Below are 13,130 nucleotides of genomic sequence, written 5' to 3'. Positions count from 1 at the left end.
TTGAATCCAAAGCCTTTGGATCGTCTTTAAAGTGTATTGGAAGTATGCACCCCACTCTTGGAATGCAGATCAACGTGGCAGACAACGTCAAATGTCTCCGGTCAAGATAAATAGTCTCGTCCAAGATGAAATATGTCTGAGTGAGGTTATCTACTAGCCCGAGCGGGGTGGATCTATGAGAGTCGCCCAATCAAGAAAATAATCCGTTATCACAGACTCGCTCGTGAAGTTGGAGATAGCTGGAAAGTAAACATAGTTCTTAAGCGAAATTGGGGTACAGTGCGGAACGGCAAATCTTCGGAGTTTCTCGACAGTGGAACTGGTCCTGAAACCCCCCAGATTCCTTTTCGCGACGACCAGACAGCTTCAAGTTCCTCGCAGCGAAACGTCTCGGCTAGGCAGTAGCTCATGGCTCATCATAGTCTCTACTCACACCATTGATTACAATGTCTAAAAAGTCGCCTCAAGATGCAATCACAGAAGGGACAGCAGCTTCAGCCTCGCCAGCCTCGCCATCTCAGCCGCGCAACGCATGTATATAACCCCTCGATCCTCTTTGCTTTCATCCACTGACTAGCAGACAGTCTCAGCCATAATGAGCAAACGAAAAGCTCCTCCTCCCCCCTCAACAAAAATCTCTAAAAAGCCCTACAGTAAAAATGCGTTTGATCGACGTGACGGTTTGGGTGCCTACATCGACCATCCCGAGAATTACGACTCCTCACGCATAATCTCCTACGACGATAGCTTCGTCGCAATCAACGATCTATATCCGAAGTCGAGCGTACACGCACTACTACTTCCCCGGTCGAAAAAACACACCTTGCAGCATCCTTTCGATGCCTTCGAAGACGCAGAATTCTTAGCCAGCGTACTGGAACAAGCTACAAAGCTTCGAGATATAATTGGCAAGGAACTGCAGCGTCAATTCGGTAAATACTCTGTGCAGGACGTACCCCGAGAGAAAGTTTTGAATGGCGAGGTGGAGATTCACAGGCCGGAGGATATGCCTATTGGAAGGGATTGGAATAAGGAAGTCAAGGTCGGGATTCATGCTCATCCCAGTATGAACCATCTACACATCCACGTACTGAGTGTGGATCGGTACTCGGAGTGTATGAAGCATAGGAAGCATTACAATAGTTTTGCTACGCCCTTCTTTGTTGAGTTGGAGAATTTCCCGCTGAGCAAAGATGATGTGAGGAGGCATCCTGCGAAGGAGGGGTATTTAAATAGTGACATGTTGTGCTGGAGATGTGGGATGAACTTTGGGAACAAGTTTGCAAGATTAAAAGAGCATTTGAAGGAGGAGTTTGATGCGTGGAAGAGAGAGTGAGGGCAAGGTCCATTTGAACGGTCTGTGTAGATGTGGCATAGAGTGGATCGATGTGTTTTTCTCCCCACAAGATACCCGCATCAGTCGACATGACGATGACACAACCAACTCCATATACGGCACTTCGGACAATTGTTTCCGACATATCTCGGTGGCAGTCGTGTTGAAATATCTTGCTGATAGTGTCACCTACTCGTGCCCCCGGATTGTCTTCAATTCCATGACTCGTGCACGGAAATTTGGCTGAGCGTGCTTGTTGCTGGCTGCTCATTGGTGCTCTGGCGCTCCAAATTGCAGGATGACCTCCGAGCCCAAGACCCTTGGAGTCGTCTGACCCCTCCAGCCCACCTTTCCCCACAATACAGTAATACCTAAACCTGAAGACAGCTTCCCCGGATCTCCTCTCCCCACTTCCTCGTTACTACATTATTGACTCCAGAGCGTACCTATCATGTTCACGTAGCATTTGTATTTCCATCCAGCATTTCTTTCAACGCCATGCATTTCTCTTCTTCTGCTCTCATCATTGGCGCAATTTCCCTTGGCGAATCATTTGCGGAAGCTGCCAAATACGATGGCCCAGACTACGAGTCCTTACCCCTAGATACCATCTTTCCTGGCCCTTGGGAGAGCAACATACGTGCCCCTGTCAACAAGTCGCACATTACGCCCGTGAGGATATTTGGTTATGAGGGCGCGGTTTCGGGTGCAGAAGCTGTCCTTCAAGATTCCGAGACGGAGGGCATAAGTTGGGTGATCAGCACTGGAGGCTTGATCACTTTCGAATTTGAGGAGAATATCGCTGGGAAGTAAGTGCTACAGATTGCTAGAGAAGGAAGGCATTTCTGCTGACAGGATTCAGGGTTTGCTTCGAAGTGGAAGGAATTGAGAATCATCCCTACCTTGTTCTCGCATACTCCGAATCTCCCTTCTTCACAGGTCGCGAATGTGACGCGACTGGCGATGCGCAAGCACGCGACCTGCCTCTAGCATTCTCGATAAATACGACGGGCACGAATTGTGTGGGTGGAGGGTACACCAGAGGGGCTTTCAAGTACCTGACGGTCTTCATACCCGAGACTGACATTCCTACGGAGGGAGGATACCTCTGGCATGATGGGCACTTGGCCCCAAAGAGAGAGCATACTGCTGTGCAGAAAAAATCCTGGTATAGCATACTTGGCCAGAAATACTTAGGATGGAGCTCCCCTTCCAAGAACGACACGTCGAAACAGCCTGCTGTTACCATTTCGAAACTTTGGGTCAACTGTACTGCATTCCCCTCAAATCCGAATGGCCGGGCATATACTGGATATTTCGACAGTTCCTCCTCGATGCTGAATCGTGTTTGGTATGCAGGTGCTTGGACACTACAGCTTTCGACGTTGGATCCAACAGAAGGAGGATCCCTGATTGACTTCAATCGCTTTTTTGATCACAACACTGCCCCGCGCGGGGCATGGTATTCGAACTATACCATTGCGCATGGGAAGACTGTGACTACAGATGGAGCCAAGCGAGATCGAATGGTCTGGCCAGGAGATATGACTATCGCCGTGCCTGGAATTGCTGTTTCCACTTACGACATGCTGGCTGTGAGGAATGCGTTGGATATTATCTATGAACGACAATATTCCGATGGATCTATGCCATATGCTGGACCGCCTATGGGCGCTTTCGGAGAGTTCAGTGATACATACCATCTTCACACTTTGATCGGAACTTTTGAGTACATTCTGTACACTGGAGATCTAGACTGGCTGAAACCGAAGTGGGATGCCTACTTGAGAGCACTAGTTATCAGTGTCAATAAGGTCGATAGCACAGGACTTCTCCACGTGTCGTCTACAAACGACTGGATTCGGCCAGGAATGACGGGTCACAATGTCGAGGCATCAGCGATTCTCTACGAAGTGCTTGGAAACAGCATTAAACTAGCAAAATGGATTGGCAAGAGCACCTCATCAAACGATGAAAAATGGTCAACCACGCGTGCCAGGATTCAACAAGGCATCTCATCGATCCTGTACTGTGAGCAGGATGGTCTCTATGCTGACAATCTTGGACGACGTGGCTGCAATGGACCTGAGAAGGTCCTGCCTCAAGACGGCAACAGCTGGGTCCTCATGTCGAATGTCTACACATCTGACTCTGTTGCATACAATGTCTCCGAGAATCTACGGAAGCGATGGATCAAGTATGGCGCTCCAGCCGTAGAATTCCCAAACGTCATTTCTCCATTTGCATCGTCTTTCGAATTGCTGGCCCACAGCGCAGCGAACAACAATGATGCCGCTGTAGAACTCATCGAACTCATGTGGGGATATATGCTTGACGGTCCAGGAATGACCAACTCGACCCTCCTGGAAGGCTACAGAATCGATGGCTACGTGCACTACCCTGCCTACTGGTCCCCAGCTCGGAATTCCCACGCTCACGGATGGGCCGCTGGCCCTACCACTGTCCTCATGCAAGGTATTCTAGGCATCAAACTCCTTACTCCTCTTGGAAAGACGTGGGAAGTCACTCCCCAACTCACCAAGTGGCTGAGTTATGCTCAAGGAGGCTTCGCCACCAAGCTGGGCAAATTCGAAGTTTCCGTCTCGTTGATGCACAGTCTCAGCACAGGCCGTAAAGTTGAAGCCCTGAATGTCACGTATCCAGCTGGTACAGCAGGTCTTGTAAAATGGGGCGGCAAAGCCCAGATCCGTACGGAAGACATGAGCAATAGCTTGAGCGTGTACCGACACTTAGATATTTTGACTAAGGCTGATGAGGAGTGGCAGACGTGGACTGCAGACAACCTTGAAGACTTCGTAAAAGATGATACCTGGGTCAGACCACGGATTGAGGAGAGGCCCGAGGGAGTAGTTAATTGGAAGCTATTGGAGGAGAATTACGTTCTAGCGGAGCAGAAATTCCAACCCGCTTCGATTATGAACATGGGACAGATGGACGATTGGGATCCTAGTATTCTCGTCATGAAGCCAGAAAGATCGACTCATGTCCAAGAAAATCTCGTATCATCTACAGAGTCGAGCAAAACGAAACTGGATGATTCCAAGACGATGCTCATGAATCTGGAGGATACGCAAAAGGTGCGCTTGAAGAAAGAGCGGCTACGTCAGGATCGTGAGCCGATGTTCCAAGACCAACCGCATCTTCACGAGGTTTTTAGAAACATGGAAATGCCATAGGGGCCTAGGAAGGATGATGCGACCTCGCGACTTAGTGAGGGGGATCAGGAGAAGAGTGCGGGTCTGGAGGTACTTAGGGATGGATGCAATGGATGCTGTTCTTAGGCGGCAGGCGAAGCAGACGGATGAGGGACGACGTGAGGCGAGAAGGGACTTTTAAGAATGGGTTTTGACTGAAATGGACAGTAGATCTCAGGACTGAATATTTATGAAAGCATCCTTTGCCAAGGACGTTTGGAATTGATACTGCGATCCAGGTATGTTTTGTAGACTGGTGTCTATTTTAGTGATCGATCACTGAGCAGAAGATGGAGACTGATGATACAAGCTGAAAGAACCAGGTGGGATGAGGAATTGCTCAAAGTTCTGCTCAATCCATTCATCATCTAAGCCCTACATAATTCTTCTTGAAATGTGAAGAGCCATTTCTGCAGAAGTAGTCGACCTTCCCGTTATAGAGACCGGGAGACCAGGATAAGGAGGACGCGCAGGGAAACTTTGCTCCTTGCACAGTACGCCCCTTTGTAAGATCAACAATAGCCTCTTTCATTAGCATCTCTCGCCGAAAATTGCTATCCTCCTCATCTTATGCTATCAGCAATGTAACAGTATGTATCATATGGGAATTGATTTGGGTGCTTACATGCGTAAACCAATTCTGGCAGTCTGGTCCCGCCATTGTCCGGCATGACAGCACAAGTCAGGTCATCTCTCACTCCTCTCCTGATTCTAGTATTCCAGTACTCATGTTCACACAGTATTTGGTACATCCACACGCATCAATTATGGATCTCCCCAAGGTCATAAAAAGGTACACCGTTTCTTGAGTCTAGAAAATGAGCAGCAAAAATAGAAATGAGTCGCAAACTCATCCTGATCATCCTGACCATCTTGCTCCTCGTCGCCCTCATATCTATGCTGTGGCGGCGCCATATCACCTCTCCCTTTTCTCAGGTGACGAAAATAGCTATGTATACCAGCACACTCTCCCAATCCATCGCTGATATTACTTTTGAGTTCGATAATCCACGTCTTCTCCGTGAGGAAGTGCTTTACTTCTCCGATCATGCAACCGAGTTCAACTTCGCTCTGCATGGTCCAGGAACAAAGGTATCTCTCTGTCCTTCATTCTTCTAGATACCCATGTAAAACTATGACAGGGAATTGGGCTTGTTGGTAGACATGAAGTTAGGATACACCAATCCCTGCTTTGGCGTATCCAGAGCTAGGTATTGCTGAGTATCTTGCATGACTGAGGCTAGGAGGTCATCAAAAGGCAATAAAACCGCAGCAAGCAATTCAATCACTTAAACTGCTCTCCCCCCCCCCCCCCCCCCCCCCCCCAAAATCGAGCCTTAGAGTTGGGTGGAATACGGAATCCGCGATCGCCAAGCCCCAATATTCTTGAAACCAGAGATTCATGGAGTTGCAATTGCATCACGAACTTTGTAATTATGCACCCAGAAGCCGTATTCAAAGTGCGCTCTGATTGAAGTCTTCCTTCAAGAGTGATATCGTCCCATCTGACACTTCAGACGTTTCAATCTCCAAGCCTGGTGGCGATTCGCGTATGGATCTCACAACCGGACGACTTGCACAGATTGGGTGCTAGCAATGATACCTGTAGGGCAAGCACAATTACAAAGGGCAGAAAGATACGCAGAAATGCAACACTATGGGAATTAGCACAGAGATCAAAAACATTAGAAAATTCACTTACGCATTCGTTTGTACAGCTACATTCGTCGATGATGTAGTCGTAGAAGCCGAGGCGGAAATAGCAGGTAACTATCGTCGCTGCAGTCTGTCCACCAGATATTGCCGCTGACTGATTGAGCTTCCAGAAGGGTCTGACGCAAAGTGACCTGTGTTGCTCCGCCGCATTTTTTTGCCGTAGAATCGGAAACAGCACTCGAGAAAGCTCCATTTCTATAAACCTTTGCAGAACTTGCTGCTGCCCTTGAAGCAGAAGTGGCGGTTGAGATCAGAGCCTTAGCAAACACCCTGGTACAGTATCAGCCTTCAAGGAGCTCAGATCGTTTCAAGCAACCTCCGCCAGACCCGTCTTCTCAAAAGCTGGCTGCTGTCCAACGAAAGCGTTTACGGAGGGGATGATTTTTGGGATCAAGGAATTACAGCGCCCAATCAAGGTTGCGCCGGTATACAAAAGAGTTCAGGTTCCCTTCGCATCTGTAGCTCTCTGCTTGTTAGAATCGTCGAGTTTGCTCTCGGCTTACATGACTGGAACCTGGGGATGCAGCATTTCCTCTGAACATTGATACATGGTCAGTCTCTATTTTTTTTTTCTTGCGGCTTACCAAACGAATCGAGAACACGGGCGAGGCAGGTACGGCGAATTCAGTCACTAGAGGAGCCTGAAGGAAGAAAAGCTCACAGAGAACTTACTTAGAAGCATTGATAGTATCAATTAATGCTTTCACATCATTGGCAATTGTAGAGATATCCGAGGGAAATATCTGAGGAAATTTGCTGTGATGCCTGGGCAAAGATGGAAGACAACGAGGTATTAGCGCTGGCAGCCATAACAATGGTGAACAGTGAGGACTTCATGACGATGTAAACATCGATTGCCTCGCGAGTGAATTTGATATTATCTGTAAGGAATGGTTGATAGGGAATGTTAATACACCAGAAGACGATATTTCCCAGTCGCTCTAGCTTTACGGGAAATGGATCAGAATGACGTGATCTAGACTCAAATCACATAGCAAGCATCACATGCCATGGAAAGTACCTTGGTATGGAGACAGCCTCGCCAGGAATGGATTTATCAGAAGACATTAAGGACACTTCAGCTTGTACTATATTCCAGACCCAATGGGTCCCTTGTCACTGACAGAAGTCCGAATCAGTACAAACGAACACACTTCACTTTGTTCTGTCAATTCCCTACTTTCACCTACAACTACCTAGCTTCTATCAACAGTACATGACTAGTGCCGTGTTGGCTAGTCATAGAAATCATGCCACTCCAGGGTTTCGACTTTTTAGTGCAGCTGCAATCCAAAACAATCTTGCAAGGTGTGAGCCCTGTGCTTTAGACCTAAGATTGGATTCAATGTGAGCCTGTATGCTATATTCATTTGCTCTAATGTGTCCTGTTGTGGGGTGAAACATGTGGAGTGAAGGTGGGGAGCAAGCAACTTCCTTATTGCTTGTAATGTACGAAAATAGCTTTGGGGAAAAAGCTACAGGATCGAAGTATCTAAACAGTAAAAATCCAACCTTTTTGTGATCAACAGCTAGCTCTTGATAAGTGAGTAAGCTCCCTCGGTATCTAAGGTCATGGTTGTCATTCAGGTGGAAGCTCTCCCAAGAGAAACGTCCATCTTTGGTCCCTCGTTTTATTTGTGCAATTGAGGGAAATCACATTTGCTCCTTCAAACTCTTTGCTTCGCTTGCTGCAATATTCTGATTTGAGTTTACCGTTTGCGAACATGGAGTCGTCGAGGAGATTCTCACCTGAGCCGGGCTCTCGCCAGGAAAATGTCCTCAAGAAACAACCCTCATTTGATTATGAAGATCGCGTCGATCGATTACATACTGCAGCGCTCCATCAGGGCAATAAATTCAACTTGATCGTGATGCTAACAGATGATCCAAATGGTAGTGATGAGCTCTCCTTTTTGAACTGCTAAATGCTGATGATATGTATGTCCTCGGATCCCCCAAACTTACCTAAATGGCGAACATGCGCAGCGATTGGATCTCTTTGTCTTTGAACCTCCGGCTCTATTATCTAATCGGTCAGTATAGTTGCTGACGACATACCAGTTGATGTAATGGTGGCAGCTGCTGAAATTATTCTCGGAGCCATGTCTTCGTAGTCCAATATCACCGATAGGTGAATATCCACCATCATAAAAAATCCCTCGATACATCCACTTGCCAGAGGACGTTAATTCTTTAAAGGCACTCGAAGATATCAATCAGAACGTCGGAGCACCAATCTGAGAAAGTTCCTCCGTCCTGTCGTATCTCACGTTGTTAATAATAAGAATATCCAATATTCTCTTCATGCCTTTGGCCACAAAATTTGGACGGCCCGTGGGTTCTCGCCCTAGGCTCATTGCTATTGGGGGTACGGTACGGGCTGAACACACGCACCTCTTTGACCTCGCTTCTTGGTGCCAGATCAATCCGAGCTATTGTTGCAGGAACGGTCGAGAGCCTGGTTCCACATGTCATATCAGATATGGTATTCCTACACCAGCGGAATAAGGCCATCAGCTTAGTTTTTTGAATCCAGGGGCTTCTAATCGTAGTCCTGCGTATGGCTATCCCTTGGATGATCATTCGTGTGAACTGGAACTGGGTCTACTTCATTACAGCGATCGCAGCTGGAGTTTCCTGGATCGCGTGTTGTTCTTCATGTCGGAAACTCGCTACTACCGATCTGACAATGAAATGAGTATGTGTGCCTCCAATATGTTATTTGATTGCCTACTTACAATTCATTTGAGAGGGTATATCCCGTGGCCGCTCACGGCCTCCCATCGACCTCACAGAACATGCTCCTCACTCCTGGAAACGAAAATTAATTTTATGGGGAGGACCAGCTATGTCAACGAGGGCAGTTGGCATTTGTCCATACACTCCGGATATTCTTCTATCCTCACATTGTCTTCGTCACGCTCCTCAAGTTGGCAAAAATCGTAGTAACCCTAATTGCAGATACACGGTTTCCCTCAGCCTCTCGCAGAACCATGGCCGTGGCCCTTGGCTTCCTTCTGTTTTCGGTGCTAACTTCTGCCATTGCCGTTTCCTCATTTCTGGCTTTCTCGCCGACAGTCTTGCCGACCTCACAGCCAAGCGACGAGGGAGGAGAGATCCTGAGATGCAGGCTCTCAACTTGATCCCATCTACTGTCATATCTTTGATCGTCATATCTTTGATTAGCAAAATCTTGTTCAGGCTCGAGAGTGACGAGCCGGGTAAGTATGGTTGGCCAACATTCGTGGTTGGACTACGATTCATTTCATATGGTTGCTTACGACCGATTCTATCGGAGTTGTATATGTTCTGGAGCACTATCCCCATATGGCAGGTCCTGCTCTGGTTGATATTGGCAGTTTCCGCTCTATCATTGCATGTCTGTTGGTCTTTGATGTTCCCGGATGGATCGCGAATATGGGTTATTTGAGAGAACGTTTGAGATTTATAAGGGTCCTTTGGGTGGTTTCGTCTTATTCATCCCGATCATTTCCATGTTTGGGGAAGGAAGGCCAAAGAGGTGGCCAGATCCCTCCGACAGAGTGAATGTGAATGTTGGTAAGGATTGATGAGCATATTCGTAAAAATTCAACATCACTGGAGACATTGCCTAGAAGATCACACTTGGAGGTACACGTAAGGACCTGGAATGATTGTTCCGATCAAAAAAGTAAATTGAAACTCGCTGCTTGGCTCAAAGACTTCCAGTCGTGGTCTTTGTTTGCCAATGCATATTTCTCATACGCTGTCCTTGCTGTCCTGCCTGGGAAGCATTAATTATTGCATACGTCGGTGCTGTTGTAGATGTTCACTTACAGCGGACTCCTGCTGGGAAAAGTCAAGTGTCTTGACATGCCGCATCCTGACCCCTAGAACACCAGGATTTCGGAAATGCGCCAAGCAAGGAATAAAACTGCAATTTCTTGTGTAGTACTGAATTACGTGAAAGTACGTAATTACAAATCTCAGTTGCGCCTTTCTGCCCCCTGATTTTCTTTCACCTCGTAAAAGAAGAGCATACCTGTGCCTTGTGACTATGAATCTCTCGGACGAGTAACTGTATTGGATCGTTTGTGCAGCGATGGTGTGCTCGCTAAGCTTTCAGGCTACAATAAACAACAGGGGCAGGCCATTTCATTCGTTTGGCTTCGTGACTTGAATCAGCACTAACGGAGACTCAATCGACAAACATCCTTGTGCTGCAGAGAATGGAGTAAATTACAGTAGTCTACGGAATGTTTCTCCGCATCAGAGGAAAAGCTTAAAATTGCTGTGGGGATCAGTCCCTCCACTGCCCTCCGAGGCTTCCTGAGTCTGTGCTCGCTGGCTGTTTCCTTCCAAAGGGCTACAATGCTCTGTGCAATTCAGAAGCGTCTATCGCAGTGCGAGGTGGGACATTTCTGATGGCTTTGGTATAAATGAGAGTCGTTAACCCCTTTTTACAGCGATTCTGGCTGTATCTTTGCTTCTATTTCTTGGATTCGGCTTTCACGAGCTGCATATGAGCCAAAGTACAGAAGATCGTCCCGAGGCTCGAGTAAGATACTAATAGTTCGTCTGCGGTATGCTAAGCTGGTTAGCACAAGGCACGGTTCAGGGTCTCAGCACAATGACTCCTAAAGTAATTTACGACGCTATAGTCTTTAACATTTAAAGTTAGTTATAGTCCTGAAAAATGTGGAAGAGTAGCCCTCGTGACTAGACCTTCCACTTGTACAAAATCTTGGTTATGCTGAATTCTTCCCAACACCTGTCCTTTCCTCAATCAGCAAGAAACAAGGCAAAATCTCCGAGTAGACGAGAAATTATCTAATTGGAACATGGCTGCATGTCTGAATATCTGCAGTAGTGTGGTTTCCATGTTGCTATGCGCTCCATAGAAGATGGAGATATTTGTGTAGAACGGGCGTTCTTTGGGCAATCTGGGGAACTGTCCCTGCTTCTCTTCTCCGCAATTTGAGCATCACCACAGTAAAGAAGGAGATCTAGCCATTTCAGACTTAGTTGGCTGTGGGATAGCAACTTCTGGCTCTGTAGAGTTCAACACAGGTAAGTTCGCCGCAATAGTCTGGGGTGAGAAGGGCCTGCTCTGACTACCCATTTCCGTATCGAGCATCAACTACCGGTATGCAATACAACGCAATTTCCGAAGATTGCGAGCTCAGCGTAACCGAGGCGAGCACATGATTTTCGGTTTTCGTTCCGTAAGAAGATTTCGTGCTCGAGTTGTGGACCTCGATACTAATGGAAGATTGCTATAAGGGCGCTCTTCAAGGAGCTGTTGCGCCCCCCCCCCCCCCCCCCCCCCTCATCGTAATCTTCTCTCATTCCTCATTCCTCACTCCTCACTCGTCGCACCTGCATTTGCTTCAACTCGGAATAAAATCTCAGCGCCTACCTTCGTTCCGCAGAATTCAACCGCTTATTCAAAATGAAGTCCTCCGCTGTCATTCTTGCACTTGCCGCTACTGGTAATGCTGCTATCCTCGCCCGCGATGCAGCCACTGTCCTCGCCGATATCAAGACTATCGACTCGGATACACAAAGCCTGACGACCGCTGTCAATGCTTTTAACGATATCAGCGGCGCTGCGGCACTCATCGCTGCTGAGAGCAGTCTTTCGGATGCGATCAAGAAGGGAACCACCGACGCGAAGGCTACCACTTCAGTCTCTGACTCTGAGGCCCAATCTATTCTAGCTGCTGTCAAGAGTCTCATTCCAAACATTGTTACATCTCTCAATGCTGTGGTGTCGAAGGATGCGGCATTCACCTCTGCTGGTGTCCAGTTTGTCGTTGCTGGTAACTTGGCTTCGGTTGGTTTCCCAATTCCATACATCCTGTGATACTCATGAGCCCGTTTTAAAAGGGTAGCTATCTACCTCACTTATTTAACTCACTGAGATGTTCTCAAGTACCGTTTATTGTATAGTTGCAATTCTGATACCACATATAGCTCCGAACTGAATCCTCCGACTTCGCCGCTGCTTTGATCGCCGGGTCCCCCGAGGGAGCTAAAGCTGGGGGAAATGCTGCAGCTTCTTGCATTGATGCTGCTTTCGAGGCTGCTATCGCTACCAAGACCGCTGACGGTTCTTGCGCCAGCTCAGTCACTTTTGTGGGTGGATCAGGCTCTACCTCAGCACCAGCCTCCCAGTCCTCCACCCAGTCTGCCTCAGCAACAAATGCTCCTTCAAGTTCGGCTCCCCAAGAAACATCCCCATCCACTTCGAAGGGATCCGTTCCCGCTGTCTCTTCCACCAAGAGTGCTGAGTCAACAGCTGCTGTTCCATACCCAACTGGAACAACAACCAGTGCACCTGTTGTTGTTAGCACAGGAAGTGCTTATCCCACGTCCACTGGTCCAATTCAGGTCAGCCCCAACAGTGGGGCCTCCGTCAAGGTTGGCTTGACTGGTATCTTTGCCATTCTTGCTCTCGCCATTCTCCTGTAAATCTGGTCTGCAATGGATGTAATGGTGCATGAAACTTGGATGTTAATCAGATTAATATCATAACATGTCGGACACATACTTTGATTCTGTTACATGACTACTTTTGTGTCATAGGACTTTAGTGGGCTGTTTAACGGGGCATTATTAGATAGGAACAAGAATGGAACGAAATCAATTGTCTTGAAATCAAAGCAGCTTATTGATATTTCGTAGTGACAATGGTGTCTGAATGAGCTTTCTCTGGGTTATCCTTTTGTAGATTAGGATGCCTGAATAAAATCCGAGAACCAGCACCTAACAAGTCGGAAAGGTATGCAGCTGCTGATTGAAACAGGTGAACATAAGCCCCTGCCATATTTTCCTCGATGGACTCCCCATAGAACTGACCGCGAAGAATCATTCAGAGGTGA

The 13,130-nt window shown here is 47.5% G+C and overlaps 3 protein-coding genes across 3 annotated transcripts; all 3 read left to right on the top strand.

The window, feature by feature from the left end:
* Positions 1-13: 13 nt before the first annotated feature.
* HNT3 (aprataxin-like protein) lies at positions 14-1,566 on the top strand. The gene is made up of 2 exons (XM_058502220.1): positions 14-534; positions 585-1,566. Exons 1-2 carry the CDS (start codon positions 447-449, stop codon positions 1,334-1,336), a joined length of 840 nt encoding a protein of 279 aa, XP_058361147.1. The 5' UTR covers positions 14-446; the 3' UTR covers positions 1,337-1,566.
* Positions 1,567-1,656: 90 nt separating this feature from the next.
* On the top strand, positions 1,657-5,644 carry ONS95_008676 (uncharacterized protein). Its single transcript, XM_058502219.1, has 3 exons — positions 1,657-4,790; positions 4,869-5,141; positions 5,292-5,644. Exon 1 carries the CDS (start codon positions 2,671-2,673, stop codon positions 4,531-4,533), a length of 1,863 nt encoding a protein of 620 aa, XP_058361146.1. The 5' UTR covers positions 1,657-2,670; the 3' UTR covers positions 4,534-4,790; positions 4,869-5,141; positions 5,292-5,644.
* A 5,938-nt stretch (positions 5,645-11,582) lies between these two features.
* Positions 11,583-12,906, top strand: ONS95_008675 (uncharacterized protein). Its single transcript, XM_058502218.1, has 2 exons — positions 11,583-12,082; positions 12,223-12,906. Exons 1-2 carry the CDS (start codon positions 11,699-11,701, stop codon positions 12,718-12,720), a joined length of 882 nt encoding a protein of 293 aa, XP_058361145.1. The 5' UTR covers positions 11,583-11,698; the 3' UTR covers positions 12,721-12,906.
* Positions 12,907-13,130: the final 224 nt, after the last annotated feature.

Source organism: Cadophora gregata (assembly GCF_030347475.1).
Source record: "Cadophora gregata isolate MNR1 chromosome Unknown scaffold_3, whole genome shotgun sequence".
NCBI classification, from domain to species: domain Eukaryota; kingdom Fungi; phylum Ascomycota; class Leotiomycetes; order Helotiales; family Ploettnerulaceae; genus Cadophora; species Cadophora gregata.
The sequence above is the reverse complement of the archived record's forward strand: the minus strand, read 5'-3'. Positions and strand labels throughout refer to the sequence as shown.